General features: G+C 37.9%; 1 protein-coding gene across 1 annotated transcript in view; it reads left to right on the forward strand.

The window, feature by feature from the left end:
• The window catches only part of RNF130 (ring finger protein 130), a 107,953-nt gene that overhangs the window by 30,934 nt on the left and 58,523 nt on the right, over nt 1-18,496 (forward strand). Inside the window, exon 3 of the mRNA XM_029217035.1 lies at nt 17,266-17,516. Coding sequence (XP_029072868.1) covers nt 17,266-17,516 — 251 coding nt within the window. The remainder of the gene's footprint in view (nt 1-17,265; nt 17,517-18,496) is intronic.

Below are 18,496 nucleotides of genomic sequence, written 5' to 3' on the forward strand. Positions count from 1 at the left end.
AGTAGCTGTGGTTCACAGGCTCTAGAGCACAGGCTCAGTTGTAGCACATGGGCTTAGTTGCTCCACGGCATGTGGGATCTTCCCGGACCAGGGCTCGAACCCGTGTCCCCTGCAGGAGGATTCTTAACCACTGTGCCACCCAGGAAGCCCAAGAATTAACATTTTAATCATGTAGTTAATATTCACATAATCGATTTTAGACAGTTATCTTGCAAAGATCTCACCCTAATTGAGGGTCATTGATACTTTTGTGTGTATCTTGATAGGATAATGCAGACGGACTTAAATTTTATTGCTCTGACTTGTTTTCTTCCCTTCAAATTAAGAACTAAAATTTTTTTTTGTAATTGCAAAAGTAACACATGCTCATTGTTGAAAAACTGAAACTAAAGAAAAGTTATAAAGAATAAAACAGAAAGAACGTGTAATTTTCACTATCCAGAGATCACTTTTCATTTCTTCAGGGAAACCAAAAGGAAATTAAGGGTCAGTCTGATTTTGCAGGACATCGTGTGTGGGAACACTGAATTCAAGACTGGTTTTTCAAACTTTCAGTTACCAGGGGTAAGGTGGGGGGATAAATTGGAAGATTGGGATTGACATATACACTACTATATATAAAATAGATAACTAATAAGGACTTACTGTGTGGCACAGGGAACTCTACTTAATAACCTGTAATGGCCTGTATGGGAAAAGAATCTAAAAAAGAGTGGATATATGTATATGTATAACTGATTCACTTTGCTGTACACCTGAAACTAACACAACATTGTAAATCAACTATACTCCAATAAAAATTTTTTTTAAAAAAGACTGGTTTTTCTGCTTAGGTCTCAGAGCAGGTGACAGTTTGCTCTCCTCAGCTGCCTTAGAGGTAAGAAAAACTTTGAAATTTTGGACCTTATCGATTTCTTCTTACTGAAAAGATGAAAAATGAATAGGGAGAAATTCAGCTGAGCAGAATATATTTTTCTTCCTCTGTGATGTTATTTTACATACACAGAACCACAGAGAAGTAGCGAGAATGAGTCTTTTAAGTATGAGAAGATCTGGGGATTATTAGAGAGGGAATTGAATTTTTTAAATGATTTTTGTTTAAAAAAGGAGGGAATTCTCTATAAATTAACATGGATTTCACATCTGTGTTCCTTGAAATGTTAGTGTATCCAGATATGTTCCATAGATGACCCATGGAGAAAAAAGGTAAATGATAAAATAAGTTTTGGAAAATGCTTGAAAAGTATTCCACTATTATCCTAATAAACATAATGAGGTCTCTGAGAAGTCTTAAAGACTTGTTTTAATTGATTAACCTATGGTTTCCTAAATTTATTTGACCATGTAACTTTTATCACATTTTAGTATACAACAACAAAAATAAGGAAATTTAGGGATAGAGTTTGAGGATATAGTCTTAGGAAATGGAACTTTTGTAAGGCAAATGGAATGTAGGAGCAATAGGAAATGGCTTTATGTTGTAATTAGATACACAGAAAATTAGAAAGAATAATATGAGACAGTGACTTGATAACAATACTTTGGAGAGAAATTTAGCACCATCTGATACGTTAAAGAACTCACACATTGTGATCCAGTAATTTCACATCTAGATACGTGCTCTGGAATACTCTTCAAACTTTGATGTGAGTGTGGATCCCCTGGAAATTTTGTTAAAATACAGATTCTGATTCAGTAGGTCTGGGGTATAGCCTGAGATTCTGTATTTTTAATAAGTTTCCAGGTGAGGCTAATGCCACTGGCCCACAGATCTTGCTTTGAGAGATAGGTAAAGACAAGAAAACTAGGTTTTAGTCTCAGATTTTCCACTGACCTCCTCTGTGATATAGGCCACGTTGCCTACTGTGTGGGAAGACCTTTTTCGTCTCTAAATCTATTTCTCTGGAAGGCCATGAATCCCTATTATGTAGGATGACAACATAGAAAATCTTTATGCTCTGAGAACCACTTGTTTTCCTGGCTCATTAATGTGTCACTGCTTCTCTCTCCCTCCATAGAGCCCCTTCTTTTCCTGTTTCTACATGAGGTTCAAGGACCCTTCCATCAGAGTCACTAGATTCCCCCAGTGACCTATAACTCCACATCTCAAGGGGTAGACCCAAATATCCATGCTTTAGTCCTCCCTTGCTCTCATGTCAGTTCTATCCACCCTTCATTTAAGAAAAGAAACCTTTGTGCTATGCATTGTGACATGAACTAATACGAAGTGGTAAGAGTTGAAAAAAAGACCCCTGGTCACACCCTCAGTGAGTTTACTATCCAAGGCCCCTGCAGTCTTCACGGTGTCTTTTTGTACCTCTTGACAGTACTGTCCTTTTGCTTTTATGTTGTCATCATTTGCATACTAGACCGGCAGTAGAGAGAAGACTGCGGGTTTCTTTAAGTTAAAGTTTGTGTCTTATCTTTCTGTTCTCTGCAGTGGGCAGCAGAATACCTTGAACAAAATAAGTATGTGCTACATTGAAATGATTTCATGAAGACATTTAGCTTTGTTAAGGTTTCTTTCCATTTAAGGATATATTTTATAACTAATTTTTAAATTTTACATTGTTAAGTATAGGTATTTCATTTTCTTGCCTTGTTGATGATGTTTCAGGAGCTTGTTCATGTTTGTTCTAATGAATGCCCTTCATCTGGTGACTGAAGGACATCTTTTCTGGCGTAGTGTCCATGACATCACTGACAGGAAAGACCGCTCAATTTGTGGTTTTATTTGTTACCTCTAGTTGGCAGAATAAGTTCTTTGTAGTGAACAGATATGTGGCAGTGTAAAGGGGGAAATTATGGGCTCTTGGATAGTTTAAAATAATGCACATTAAAATAATACACATTTGTCTGAAAGTTAAGGATTTATTTTCCTGGTTTTTAAAAATTGATATAGACTTTACTGTTTAACAGTCATAAATTGTGTCAGATCGTTGTCAAATTGGAGATCTCTTTTATAGTTTTATTTGTATGTCTGTAAGAATCTGTGGACATTTTTTTCATTGTTAATAGGAAGATGAAGTAATTTAGATAAACATGTAACCAAATAATAATGTTGCTTTTCTATGTTTATGTCAGTTAGCAGTATCAAATGCTGCTTATTGTTTCTTTGGCTGGTTGAATAGAATTAGTTAAATAGCTCTTCGCCTTTTTCCCATCATATTCTCTTTTTAAAAAAAAAGTATAGGGCTTTCCTGGTGGCGCAGTGGTTGAGAGTCCGTCTGCCGATGCAAGGGACACAGGTTTGTGCCCCGGTCCGGGAAGATCCCACATGCTGCGGAGCGGCTGGGCCCGTGAGCCATGGCCGCTGAGCCTGCGCGTCCGGAGCCTGTGCTCCGCAATGGGAGAGGCCACAACAGTGAGAGGCCCGCGTACCACAAAAAAAAAAAAAAAAAGTATATAGCTCTATATTTATTATCTAGCAATGAATAGAAAAAAAACATACTTTGTAAAATAAAGAATAAATCACTTTGTGAATAGTAAAAATTCACACTTTATGAAAACAAATAAAGATAAATCACAAACATATTGCAAAATATCTTTAAATATCCATAATTTGGGGCCACTTAGTGTCAATCTGTTATTTTATTCTAAAGCCCATCAAGAAAATGGGCTTTTAATAATATATATTATTAATATATAATAATACATTATAATATCAATATAATAGTCATGCTATTGTTTTAACTGTTTAAAGTTTTTAGGTTCTAATTGTATATGGATTTAATTACCTCAGAAAAGGTTGAGCTTGCATTAAATGTACTGCTATAGCAGGAAACAGAGTCTTAATTGTATCTTTTGGCCTGAGTTTGCATATACCTCTTCTGTATCTTCCATATGATCCATCTACTTTTTCAAAAATTCATAATTATCAAGAAAAATCTGACACTGAAACATATAAGCAGTAGCTTTTAAAAAATAACAGCTTTTTGGGCTTCCCTGGTGGTGCAGTGGTTGAGAGTCCGCCTGCCGATGCAGGGGACACGGGTTCGTTCCTCGGTCTGGGAAGATCCCACATGCCGCGGAGTGGCTGGGCCCGTGAGCCATGGCTGCTGAGCCTGCGCGTCCGGAGCCTGTGCTCCACAACGGGAGAGGCCACAACAGTGAGAGGCCCGTGAACCGCAAAAAAAAAAAACCAGCTTTTTAAAAAAATGACTGCTGATGATTCTGTTTAAAAACTTTTCTTATAAGCTCTAAATTTGTCCTTTATTTCTCTGGAAGTGGAGAGCCCCTCCCTCTGCCAGATACTTAAGACAACTTATCTTCTAGCCTTCCTGTCTAACACGGACATTGCAGGCTCAGCATCCTGAGTAAATTGTTTGGACTCATCACTTAATTTGCCTTTTTTAAATTAATTAATTTATTTATTGGCTGAGTTTGGTCTTTGTTGCTGCGTGGGCTTTCTCTAGTTGTGGCGAGTGGGGACTATTCTTCGTTGTGGTGCGTGGACTTCTCATTGTGGTGGCTTCTCTTGTTGCGGAGCACAGGCTCTAGGCTTGCGGGCTTCAGTAGTTGTGGCTCACGGGCTTAGTTGCTCCGCGGCATGTGGGATCTTCCTGGACCAGGGCTCGAACCTGTGGTCCCCTGCATTGGCAGGCAGATTCTTAACCACTGTGCCACCAGGGAAGCCCCTTGATTTGCCTTTTTATCTTGCCTGTGCTTATCCTTTCCTCTCCAGAAACAGAAGAGGAAGAAGCTAAAATAATGTAAAGGATCTGCATGGGGTTTAGAATACTGGCTTAGAAATCAGTTCCATAGGTTACAGGACAAAAGACATTTTTTACTTGGTTTCTGTTCATATGATGATGACCTGGATTTACAGTTACAAGCTCAGAATTAGTCCCACAGGCACAGCTGCTAAGGAAGATGATGCAGCCTGGCTGCATGTGTCAGAGGTCTGGTGAGGCTACTTACCCCTTAATTGATGCCTTACAGTGCTCCTCAATTCAGGTTTTTCAGGGGGTGGGATGTGAATCATATCGGGGCAGGATAATTCTTTGCTCTGCAGAACTGTCCTTTGTATTTACAGAATGTTTAGCCTCCCAGGCCCATTCCTACTAAATGCCAGAGGCACCCCTCCATGTTTGTAACAGTATAAAATCCCCCAGAGTTTCTAGACAGTCTCTCCCTAGGAGGGCTTTTCTACCTACTGTCAAATTCTAAGTCTACAGAGCCTTTAGAGGAGGAATGAAAAGAGATCCTTTGTTGGTGAGGGTAATGGCAACAGAAAAACTGATGAAGGGAAAAGTGATAGGCTTTTATATTTACTCACATATAAGCATTTCTGGTGTTCTTTTTTTCTTTATACAGTTACAAGTTCCATCTGGTGTCATTTCCCTTTCAATACAGATAATTATTTTTAATTTCTTGCAGTGCAGATCTGCTGTGATGAATTCTCTCATCATTCATTTACCTGAAAGTGTCTTTTTTTGCCATCATTTTTCAAGGGCATAGATACAGAATTCTGGATTTCAGCACTTTAAAAGTGTTGTTTGTTTTCTAGCCTCCTTTTTTTCTGATGAGTTGTTCCCTTTTATAGAATGACTCTTTTTAAAAATAAACCTTTTAGAACAGATTTACATTTACAGAAAAATTGCAAAGATAGTACAAATAATTCACATAGACCCTGCACCCAGTTTCTCTTATAATTAACATCTTACTTTAGTATGGTACATTTGTTATACTTAATGAACCAATATTGGTACATTATTATTAACTAAAGGCCATACTTTATTGAGATTTCTTTAGTTTTTATCTAATGTCCTTTTTTAGTTCCAGGATCCCATCCAGGATATCACATTACATTTGGTCATTATGTCTCCTTAGGCTCCTCTTGGTTATGATAGTTTTTTGAGGACTACTGTTCAGGTATTTTGTAGAATGTCCTTCAGTGGGATTTGTTTGTTTTTCTTATGATTAGACTGAGGATATGGGTTTGGGGAGGAAGACCACAGAGGTAAAGTGTCATTCTCATCATATCATATCATGTACTACCAATATGAGTGATCACTGTTGATGTTGACCTTGACTACCTGGCTGTTTGTCAGGCTTCTCCACTATAAAGTTTCTCTTTTAGGACTTCTTTAGTGGTCCAGTGGTTAAGAATCCGCCTTCCAGTGCAGGGGATGCAGATTCAATCCCTGGTCGGGAAGCTAAGATCCCACATGCCGTGGGGCAACTAAGCCCACGCGCCGCAACTGCTGAGCCCACACGCCACAACTAGAGAGCCTCTGTGCTGCAACTACAGAGCCCACGCGCTCTGGAGGCCGCATGCCACAACTAGAGAAAAGCCTGCGTGCCACAATGAAAAGATCCTGTGTGCCACAACTAAGACCTGATGCAGCCAAAACAAATTATAATAAATAAATAAATAAATAAATAAAGTTTCTCTTTTCTCTCTTCCATGCAACACTCTTCAAGAGGTCATTGTGCACAGCCCACACTTGAGTGGGGAGTTAGGCTTCCCCTCCTTAGGGTAAAGTATTACATATTTACTTGGAATTATTTCATCTGGATGATTCATCTCTTCTCTCTTTATAATTTATTCAGTCATTTATATGTATCAGTATGGACTCATGGATATTTATTTTATACTTTGTATTGTAATACAGTGTTACTTATTTTTTTGATCAAATTATTTCAGCTTTGGCCATTGAGAGTTCTTTCAGTTGACTCCTGTGTCCTTTGACATGTTGCCATTACCATGGGTGTTGGTTTTTTGTTTGTTTTGCTTTTTTGAGGACTTCCTTCTTTTCTGGTTCTGTAAGATGCTCCAGGATCATCTTGTATATATTTCCTGTCCCAGTCCTAGAATCAGCCATTTCTCTGAGGAACCCTAGGTTCCATTTATTGGAGAATGATACTAGAAACCAGGCTCTGGGTATTAGGTGTACTTGTTACTACTAAGGTTCTGTTGCTTCTGGGCCTTCCCAGTTGACAGAGCAAGGAAATATATGTGTGTATACTAATACCTGTATATGCACATATCTATAAATATTTCTACATATAACCATTTGCATCTATATTAAGCTAAGAATAAGTTCATACTTAGGTCTCCAACTCTAATCCATTACATTCTAATCCATTACATTACATAGATCATTCTAATTTTCTCTCTTTGCTTATCTGTAAACTCCCACTCCAAAAGCGAGAAACCTGGCTGACACCAACCACCATCCATTTTCTTAATTGTTCAGTTCACTGAGCTCTCAGACTTAGAAGTTCTTAAACATAAGTAACATATTGTAAGGCCTTTGGAGTGCTGGTGCTTGGTGTGAAAGCTAATGTAAATTACTTTCTTCTCAACCTGAATCTTCCCTGGCTGGAATGCCTAACTGTGTACTTAACTTTTCTTTCTCCACTCATTAAAAATTTTTTATCAAGAACTTGTACCTAATCAAACTTATAAGCTTTTATACAGCAAAGGAAACCATAAACAAAATGAAAAGACAACCTATAGACTGGGAGAAAATATTTGCAAGTGGTTCAACTGACAAGGGCTTAATTTCCAAAATATACAAACAGCTCATATAGCTCAATATCAAAAAACAAACAACCCAATCGAAAAATGGGCAGAAGACCTAAAGAGACATTTCTCCAGAAAAGACATACAGATGGCCACTAGGCACATGAGAAGACGCTCATCATCACTAATTATTAGAGAAATGGAAATCAAAACTACAATGAGGTACCACTTCACACTGGTCAGATGGCCATCATTAAAAAATTTACAAATAATAAATGCTGGAGAGGGTGTGCAGAAAAGGGAACCTCTTACACTGTTGGTGGGAATGTAAATTGGTGCAGCCACTATGGAAAACAGTATGGAGGTTCCTCAAAAAACTAAAAATAGAGTTGCCATATGATCCAGCAAACCCCACTCCTGAGCATATATAAAGACAAAACTATAATTCAAAAAGATACATGCACCCCTGTGTTCATAGCAGCACTATTCACAATAGCCAAGACATGGAAACAACCTAAATTTCCATCAATAGATGAATGGATAAAGAAGATGTGGTATATATATACAATGGAATATTACTTGGCCATAAAAAAGAATGAAATAATGCCATTTGTAGCAACACTGATGGATCTAGAGATTAACATACTAAGGGAAGTAAGTCAGAAAGAGAAAGACAAATACCATACGATATCACTTAACATGTGTAATCTAAAATGTGTCACAAATGAACATATCTATGAAACAGAGACAGAGAACAGACTTGTGGTTGCCAAGGGGGAGGGGGTATGGAGGAGGGAAGGATTGGGAGTTTGGGATTAGTAGATGCAAACTGTTATATACAGGATGGGTAAACAACAAGGTCCTACTACTGTATAGCACTGGGAACTATATTCAGTATCCTGTGATAAACTATAATGGAAAAGAATATGAAAAAGAATATGTGTACATATAGCTGAATCACTTTGCTATACAGCAGAAATTAACACAACATTTTAAATCAACTAGACTTCAATAAAATTTTTTTAAATTGAAAAAAACTTATAAGAAAACATAAATATAAGTATCTTAACTTGAAAATGACACAAAACTAGGTGCATCTTGGAACATATAACAACAAAAAGAAAGTATTCATTAGGTCAGCCTGCAAATGGGTTTAAAAAAGTTAGTAACAAGGTTTTGTGGAGACGTGGCTTAAGTAACAGTTCAAGTGGAGGACAGCTGGGAACCTTCAATCATGTAAGCTCAGCATATGCTAACATGTGCCATGGCTGCTAAAAAAATATATTGAAGGCTTGGCCTGTATCCTTGTGAACATAATATTCAGATTAAGGAAGACATTAGTCTCATACTGCTCTTGATATTGGAAGTATTCATTCTTTGTTGAAAGAATTGAAAAAGACATTGAAAAATGATGTCCAAAAAAAGAACAGGATGGAAAAAGTCTATAAACGTGTTTTATCAAACACAGTTTGGAATTTGAGCATCAAAATGAATAATGATAGTATTTTAGACCATTAAGTAAAAAAAAAAAAAAGTAACTATGACTTCATACTGATCTAAAAAGTAAAATAAATTGAAAGTTTGATGAGGAATGGAATACTTACCTGGTCTCGAAATACCTCCCTACAGAATATTTAATAATTACTAGGGGAAAAAGAGTAACTTCACAGTGGAAATGCCTGGAGGACATCTCTTTTACAAAATGATCAAAGTGAATGTCACCAGTACTGGGATATATCAAAACTGCGCCACCTGGGAGTATTCACTGAAAAGAGCACAGCATCACTTCTGTGATGTTACTGCCAGAGGTATATGACCTGAGTCTAGCCGCAAGGAAACACCAAATAAATCCAGAATGAGGGACATTATACAAAATAACTGGGCTGTAGACTTCAAAAGTGTCAAGGTCGTGAACATCAAGCAAAGTCTGAGAGACTATTCCAGACTAATGGAGACTAATGAGACATGACAGTTAAATGCAATACATGGCTCTCATCTGGGCCGCTATAAAGGACATTATTGGGAAATTGAGTAAATTGAATGGACTCTTAGATTAGTAATGTATCAGTGTTAATTTCTTGATTTTGATGGTTGTACTCTGTTTATAAATGGTTTTTTGTTTGTAAAATACACACTAAATATTTGGGGGTAATGTGGCATCATGCTGGTAACTTACTCTTGAATGGTTTGGGGGAAAGGTTTTTATATGATATTTCTAACTTGTAAATGTTAGATTCTTTAAAAAATCTTTTAAAAAAGAATAATTAGGGACTTTGTGAATAATTAGTATGGAGAAAAGATTGAGGTGGAGCCCCAGGGAAGATGTCTTTGACTATCAGAAGGACTGTTGTGTAGAAGAGGAATTTTCATTGATTCTAGAAGGTGTTTCTTATATTTGATGGCATCTTACAGTTTATTGACAGGATACAGTGATGATGCACCTTACAGTTGATGGTATCTTACACCATCAGTAAGTGAAATACAGTTTATTCAGTGGTGCTTCCAAGAGCCATGAATGGGCACTTAGGAATCAAGATTTTAGTTATAAAAAAAACCTTTCTAATACTTAAAACTACCCATGGATAGAACCAGTTACCTACAAAGAGTCAGTAATTTATAGGGTGTTACTGTATTATGTTGAAGATGACCCCTAAGAGCTCTTCTAACTAAAAGATTTGATGACTCTCTCAGTGTCTGGTGATGTCTTCCTAATTACTTTCCTACCTTTCTGCCTCTACATGAAGGAAGAAAGTGGCTTTCTTTTCCATGCTGGTCTTTGCTCCTGCCGTCTTTTCTTTTTTATGATGTAGAGATTACCTGATGAACGCATATAGGCAGGAGATAGTATAAGAAAGGAAACTGACATTTGAGTGCTGGGCATTGAGCCTTTGCTCCACTTGTATGATGTTGAAGAACTTCCTACTCAAGGAATAAAAGAACAAGGATTCAGTAGACCCTTGTTCTTTTTGAGGATAAACTACAGTCGAGGATCATCAGGAATTATCAAGCAACTCTGGAATCGCTCGGTGGCTCACACATGGAGCTCCTGTATGTCAGCCTTGGGGCAGGAGGTTTAGGTTCAAACTTCAGCACAATTTCAAGTTAGTCAGTGTTGTGAACCTTGTGGGCATCAGCTGTATACCCATGGTGCTGGCATTTTCTTGAATCAGTACAGCTGCTCTCAAACCAGTGCACTTCCACAATGACAAAACTTCACCTTTCATTCTCTTGCTCCACACCCTGTGTCCCTCCTTTATCACAGTCATTCACTTCCCTGCCTGTCACTTCTCAGAGGCCTTGACTCCTGACAGACTTACCCACACATGGTCCTGCAATCATCCTGGCCAACTTCAGAGTCCTTGTGGAGAGTGAACACCCAAACCTAAAATTCTTTCCTCAGATCCTTTGACCATTCCACCTCACCAGGAACCTAGGCCTCATTATTTCCTGGAATTTTTATATTCTGGAGTCTCAACTCCAGTGTCCTATTCTCCGACTATTGCTTCTTTTTCTCTCCCTCTCGTGTCATTTGGGTTTGTTGAAGCTTCCTGTTCCTTGGGCTCTCTCTCTGTTTTCTCCCACTTATCCTCCTCCACACTTCACACTTGCATTCTACTTAGATCACAAGCCACTATTTCAGTCACTTTGACAGCTTCATTTGGTTAAGAAGTGTCTACCATCACATGACTATCAGTTACCTTTAGGTCCATTTGCCTCCCAAAATGCCCTGAGTGTCAAGGAGTTTGAATTTTATTTAGTTGATGGAAGGGACACATGAAAGTCTTTGAACAGAGGAATGACATGACATGTGTTTTAGAAAAACCACTGACAAATCTCAGTAGGAGATATATAATTGATATAACCTGTCATCCACATTGATCAGAATTACTGCTGTATTCATTTCATAATAGAATGTAACATCTTTTTTTCTCCCTTGAATTCTTTAAGGGGTCAGTGAAGACACAAGTGAATATACTACGTTTGAATAAGTGAAAGTGTTGTAGATTAACATCTGAGAAGGACTTAAGTCAGTGGAAGTGAGAGTTAAGAGAAACCCTCAGATCATAAGTGAGCAGATTCATTGAGGCACAAGCACACAGGGCTCAGCCAGTCTGTGCAGTGTGACTGGTAGGTTAGTACAGAAAAATCCCTGACCTACACCTACCTTTTCCTTCAGCAGCAGCCATTCTAGACCTTTAAAGAAATTTTAATCTCTTTCACTTACAATATATGGTGTTCTACTTTACATATAAAGAGGTCATTGAATTCTATAGGAATAACTGATGCCACTATCAGAAGTTATAAAAGTATCATTGCAGACACTTAATGTGGGAATGCAGCATTCCCCTGAGCTATTTTTTATGGGAAATTTCCTAAAATTATTTAAGAGCTTTAAAATTCCTTAAAACATTGGCAGCTGATTTGAACTTAACAAACAAGTTCATCTATTAAGGCATAAAACCTCTGCCAAATGGGATTTTGCAGGTAAGCTTATAGTACAAAAGTGAAAGAGCTTATAGTAAAAGCACTTTCTCCACTTGTGGCCTAGTGCCTCAAACAGTTCATTTGCTCTTTTCCTGTATCTGCCTTTCTAGAGTTAAAGTATCAGCTGCCCGGCTGAATTGGGCTTGCCCTGAGAGTCATTCTCAGGAGCAGGGTGACGAAGACAGTTGAGGGGAGAGGATGGTGATTTCTGATACTTCCCAACTGCGGGGACTCCCTGAGCTGAAGCTCAAATCCTCTTGGAAGCCAGGAGGATTGTGTTGGTCAGCAGATACCTGAGTGTTTCCCAAGGTGGTGGGAGAAATTAGAATAGGAGTTCCAAAATATTGTGGTGGGGGCTTTGTGGTTTCCTCCAAAGAATGCCTTCCTCTGCTTTCCATGAGTAATAATAATACAAGTAGAATAAGCTCAGTAAACTGTAGCATTTATTGAGCATAGGCCATGAAGCCTGCAGGTAATATCATTTTTTGAAAGAAGAAACTGAAGTTCAGAGAGGTTAAGTATCATGCTGGAATTTGAACTTAGACATCCTGACTTCAGAGCCCAAAGGAGGTTAATTCTGAGGTTCATTTTTTGGCCCCTGAAAATGGATTTTGTAGTCAGGATTATAGCAGCATTACCATATTTTTCCACTTACCCTTTTTTCCCATTAAAAAATAGAAGTGCTAAGTGTTGCAGGGAGGGGGACTCATTTTTACAGAAAAAATGCCAACCCAGAAGTTCTGTTTATTTAGTAGGAAAAAAAGATAAGTAGAAAAATATTGAGTACAGAACCACTTTACAAAATGTAGAAGAAATCATAGTGTTAGAAAAATCACCATTTTGCAAACACTATTATAATAACTGATTCAGGTGGGCATTAGTGGGTGCTCAGAACATTGAATGAAAGATTATTATTAGCCAAGTGATAAAATTCGCCTTCATCAATAAAGGTAAAACCCGACATACGCTTCCTGATGTAGCATACTAGAAGGACATAACGTCACCTGTGTAGCATTCCTACCAAAAATGTTTACTTTGGAGATCTAATCATGAGGAAACAATCAGACAGATCCAGGTTGAGGGACATTTTTAAAACATACTGCCTGGACTCATCAAAAAAGTTAATGTCGTGAATGACCAAAAGGGACTGAGGAACCTGTTTTAGATCAGAAGAGACTAACAAGAAGAGACAACTAAGCACAGTACCCACATCCTGATTAGGTACTGGGTACTCAACTAACCTAAACAGTTCTCAGAGTCATTATTAGAATCAGAAGTATTTTGAATGTGGACAGTATGTTGCAGAACAACGTCATATCAGAGTTAACAGTTTCTTGAGTATGATAAATGAACTGTGTCCTTGTTCTTAGGAGATAATACTGAAGTATTTAAGAAGGAAATGTCATGATGTTTGCAACTTATTCTCAATTGGTTCAGCAAAAATAAATACAGAAAAGGTGAAGTGTTACCAGTTGACAGATCTAATATAAAGTGCATGAGTGTTCATATAGTATTGAAATTATACTATAGGCTTGAAAATTCTCAAAAGAAGAACAGAATTGTTTATTAAAGTAGCCATACTCAAGCAGAGGAAACAGATTCACATTAAAGAATAACAATGGAGAAAGTTTTCAATAAAATAGGTGAAATCAGGTATCGCAACTAGGTTTTTACTTAATTGGCATCTCTGGCAAATTAATCCTGGCTGCTGGGCATGTTGAAATGCATGGGATTTCTGGGGCCATATTCATGATTTATTAGTATTGTTTGCCAAGGGCTTCAGATGTGAGAGTGGTGATGAATGTTCCAAATATTTGTCATCTTTCCTTGAATGTTCACATCGTTACAGTCTAACTAGTTCTTAACTCTTTATCAGTCACTACTTGATCTAACCCTAATTTTATCCTGAGCTTACATATTCTCTGGCATTAATATCCTCCCCCCACCCCACCCCACCCCACCCCAGAAGCTGGGCCAAGGCTTCACAGTCTTTAAAAGTGAAGTGTCTGAGCCAATCCTTAAATTAAGTTCTTTGAGCCCAGATCACCTTTTATGGGTGGGGAATGAGGAAGTCTGTGAACCTCTCCTGAAATTAGAAGGGGGTGCCCTACTATCAGATTCTCTAAGGGATTTACGACCTAAAATGGTTGAGACTAATGCCTTTGCTGGTATTCTGATGATCTGCTGTAATTATTTTTCACTTTGTTTGACCAGCAGTGTTTTAGCCTCCTTTCCTGTCACTCTTCCCAGTCTCCTCCATTGTAGTAGCATCATGACACTACCTGTGTTTGGCTCCTCTCTCTAGTCCCTTTAAAATTGTCCTTTGCTCTTTGAGAGCAGATGCAGTTTTCATGTAATTAAGAGCAAGTGTAAAGGAAAAAGCACTCTTGTGTGTCTCTTTTACTACTCACACAGAAAACTTCACTTCCGACACTTCTGGTCACCAAATGTTTGTGGGGGTTCCCCCATACCAAGCAATTTTCAGCAACACTAGCTGCATGTCCTGTAATTCAATTTGATTCTGACACTATCTGCCTGGGGTTAGCATCAGATCCCACAAGTTAAGGGCTCAGTCCCACAAGACATCCCACCCCCCACACCACCGCTTCAGGAGCCAGTTGCAAGTCCCACGTTGTCACCAGTACTTCTGACCCACTAGCTGTAAGTTGAGGTTCCCACAACCCCCTCCTCCGGTCCAAAAATTTGTTAGAATGGCTCACAGAGCTCAGGGGAAAACTTACATTTACTGATTCATTATAAAGGATATAATAAAGAATACAGGTGAAAACGTACATAGGGCAAGGTGTGTGAGAAGGGGCTCTCTGGCATGCCATCCTCTCACCACCTCCATGTGTTCACCAATGTGGACGCCCTCTGACCTCCATACTTTGGCATTTTTATGCAGGCTTCACGTCTGTAGTCCCTCTCCCTCCCCAGAGGATTGAGGGGTGGGGCTGAAAGGTCCAAGCTTCTCATCATGGCTTGGTCTCTCTGGTGACCTGCCCGCATCCTGCAGCTATCCAGGAGCCCGCCAAGATTCACCTCATTAGAACAAAAGACACTCCCATCACCCAGGGAATTCCAAGGCTTTTAGGAGCTCTGTGTCAGGAACCAAGGTCAGAGACCTAGTATTAGAACAAAAGATGCTCCTAGTGCTGTCACTTAGGAAATTGCAAGGGTTTTAGGAGCTTTGTCCCAGGAACCAGGGACAGAGACCAATATGTATCTTTTCTACTATTTCACAGCAGATAATTTTCCACTCTCCTTGCAAAGTGAACATTAAGGAGCCTTGATGATAGGATATGCTCAATAAATACTGTTGAAGGGATGGTTGAAATAATTAAATGCTTCTTCTCCCAAACAGCTTTCCAATTGAAATTAGGCGGTGCTCATTTAGTGTTGTTTGAATGAATGACTTTACATGGATTTGTTCCCTTGGCTACCTGTGCAGCTTTCCCACCTCCTTTTCCAGCTTGAGTCTTCAAGAGGGAGCCTCAGAACTGATTTCTAAAACCATTTGTACCTGGTGTGATTATAAAGCAATGAGACTGATTGTCATGTGTTGTTTGTGGGATCCGTCTCAGTTACTTTATAGCCATACCTGGTATCTTATACTGCAGATCATTGCCTGTTGAACAACATTTTAAAAGCACTTACGGTTTCTAAATGGAAATTTTAAATGGTTTAGCATCGTTTTATGATTTTTTTTCTGACTTAACAGAACTCTTACTTCAGAAAGATAATTAGAGTTAACTTTGTTGCTTTAATTTTGCAGTTTTCTTTCTGTTTTTGGATTTTTAATCAGTATTCTGATAAACTGCTGATAAATTCTGATGAAATGACTGGCACAATTTTGAATAAGGTTATACAAAGGTGTATGTTCCATTGGGTTAAACTTTTCATAAAACTTTTTATTATTAAATTTCTTTTCAGTTGTATATGGTCTTTTGACTGCACATTGTACAAGGATAGTCCTTTTAGTTAAATATGATAAATGAAACATATAAACTAAATATTTAGTAGTAGTAGTCATTGAAGCCTTCGAAAGGGCAAGTTTGGGGGGTTTTGATTTTGTTTTGGTGGTTTACATTTATATGCACAAACTTTATTCAAATTTAAGTAAATGGTTATAATTCTCTCTTTCCCAAAATAAAATGTCTGTTCTCCTTCCTTTGACCCCCACAGTCTCGGGGCTCTTTGAAGAAGGCCTATTGTAAAAGTTGCATGTTGCCACAGGCAGCTTCACCTTATGAAAGGATGATCACTGACAGCTGGATTGGTGATAGAAAGGCTTTCCTCTTTGCTTAAAAGAAAGTGGTAAATTATTCCCTTTCTGGAGAAGGAAAGGGATAGAAATTTCATGCTGTGCATAGGAGAGAGAGTCACTTGCCTTTACTGTATTACTGCTTATGTAATTGAAAGAACTGGACGACTAGGAGAGCAACTTAGAAACATCCTTCTAAGTAACTTAGATAGTGGCTGTAGCAGAACCTCTGGACAGCTGTTAGAAGCAGCAAATATTTTGATGCCAGACTAGTCCAGAGTTTTAAAGTTTGGGCATTTCTCAGGAAGGGTTTGATTTCCACAAGATTTCTGGGGTAAATGAAAAAGGAACCTTCCTCCAGTCTGATCTACACATAGGATCAAAGTTAGTTTCAACTGTTATTGATTAAAGATACACCATTTGGCATTTTGCTGTTGGAACTCTTTTATCAGATTTGTGTCCTAAGTCAGTGAAATTATAAAACTGTATATCCTGTACTTCTGCTTCTTTCTATTCCTTGTGCTGGTTCTACACACAATAGGTGCTCCATAAACATTTGTAAGAAAAATTAATGTAAAAAGTACCAATTTTTGTACCATAAATGCTTTTCCACCTTTTTATAAGGAGTTGGGACTCTCAAAAGAACATTTTAAGATGGAAAAAGTTTTACAGTGAAAACCTGCCATGATTTTATCACATTTCTATTGCTGTATAATACAATGCTGTGTACCATCTTTTGTTACATTTGGCTGATTTAATAATCTGTTTTTTAAATATAGTTGTAAGATAAGTTACTATGGTTCTTAACACTGCAATCATTTTATGCTTTAAGTGCGTTTAAGTCTTAAGTAGTACACAACAAGTTTCTGTTCCCACTTGGTGCCAGCATACGCAACTGCAACTTCATTTCATTTGAAAAGTTGAATCTGAAAACCCTTGCCATTAGCAAAAATTACAGTAGTTTTGCTAAGTAGCATTTTTATATATTTGATGTTCTATAAATTTTGAATGTCACTTGAGTATATATATTTATTTTACATTACAGGCACTGGAGATATTATTGCTGTCATGATCACAGAATTGAGGGGCAAGGATATTTTGAGTTACCTGGAGAAAAACATCTCTGTACAAATGACAATAGCAGTTGGAACTCGAATGCCGCCAAAGAACTTCAGCCGTGGCTCTCTAGTCTTCGTGTCAATATCCTTTATTGTTTTGATGATTATTTCTTCAGCATGGCTTATATTCTACTTCATTCAGAAGATCAGGTACACAAATGCCCGGGACAGGAACCAGGTGAGCTACCAGTACTCTATATTGATTGATGCTTACTGGCCATAATTCATAGACATCTGTTGTAATCATACATAATATGAATATTTTTTCATTAAAAAAAGTGGTAACCCTCAGTCATTTTAATATGTTGAAAACATATCTACACAAGTATTTTAAGGATATTTGAAATACCTAAATGGATAAATTATTAAATTTACAGTGATCACTTGGAACATTCCAGGTAAATGGTTAGCTTAATATCATAGTGTGATCTAGGTAATTCTGGTAATTTGAAGAAATATTACAAAGTTGCATTTTTAAGCTGGTAACATCTGTTGTCAGCGGCAGGGGACTTGGAAGGGTGGGGGAGGGATACTTTTCACTATATATATTTTTGTTCCATGTGAAATTTTTTTCCTATGTGAATTTTGAACTATGTATTATCTATTCAGAAAAAATAAATTAAAAATAAATTATCTGTCCTATTTAAGCTTAGCCATGGGGCAGTGATGAGGTGGGGAAGGACCAATAGAAGAGATATATCTAGATAGTCATCCTAGAAATTCCATTGACCAGCACAGTGGATTTCAGATGAATGAACAAAGACACAGAAAAGACAATATACTGCCCTGTAGTAAAGGGCTTGCAGATGGTTTTCTGTGAGTTTATTACTTAGTTTGTTTGATGTGCTATATATAGAACATCTACCCTGGAGCCAGGTTTGAGGTATTAGGTCCCATTACCAGTCCTATGCTTTTCTAGGACACTAAGAAGTAAATTGCTTGGAGAGTGGTTTGAAGACAATTTTTATATAACACCATCCTCTCCTCAGAGTACATCTAAGTCCCCATGGAGGGGTGTGAAATTTTCATCCTTCCTCATTCTAGTGAAAAGAGCACAGACTTTGGTGTGGCGTTCAAACCCTAACCTTACCACCAGTTTGCCCTTGTCCCTCTTGCACAGTTTTTTTAGCTTCTCAACTTGTTTCTGCATCTGAAAAT

The sequence above is a fragment of the Monodon monoceros genome, unplaced genomic scaffold (assembly GCF_005190385.1).
Source record: "Monodon monoceros isolate NGI ecotype Baffin Bay Population unplaced genomic scaffold, NGI_Narwhal_1 Super_Scaffold_12, whole genome shotgun sequence".
Lineage (NCBI taxonomy): Eukaryota > Metazoa > Chordata > Mammalia > Artiodactyla > Monodontidae > Monodon > Monodon monoceros.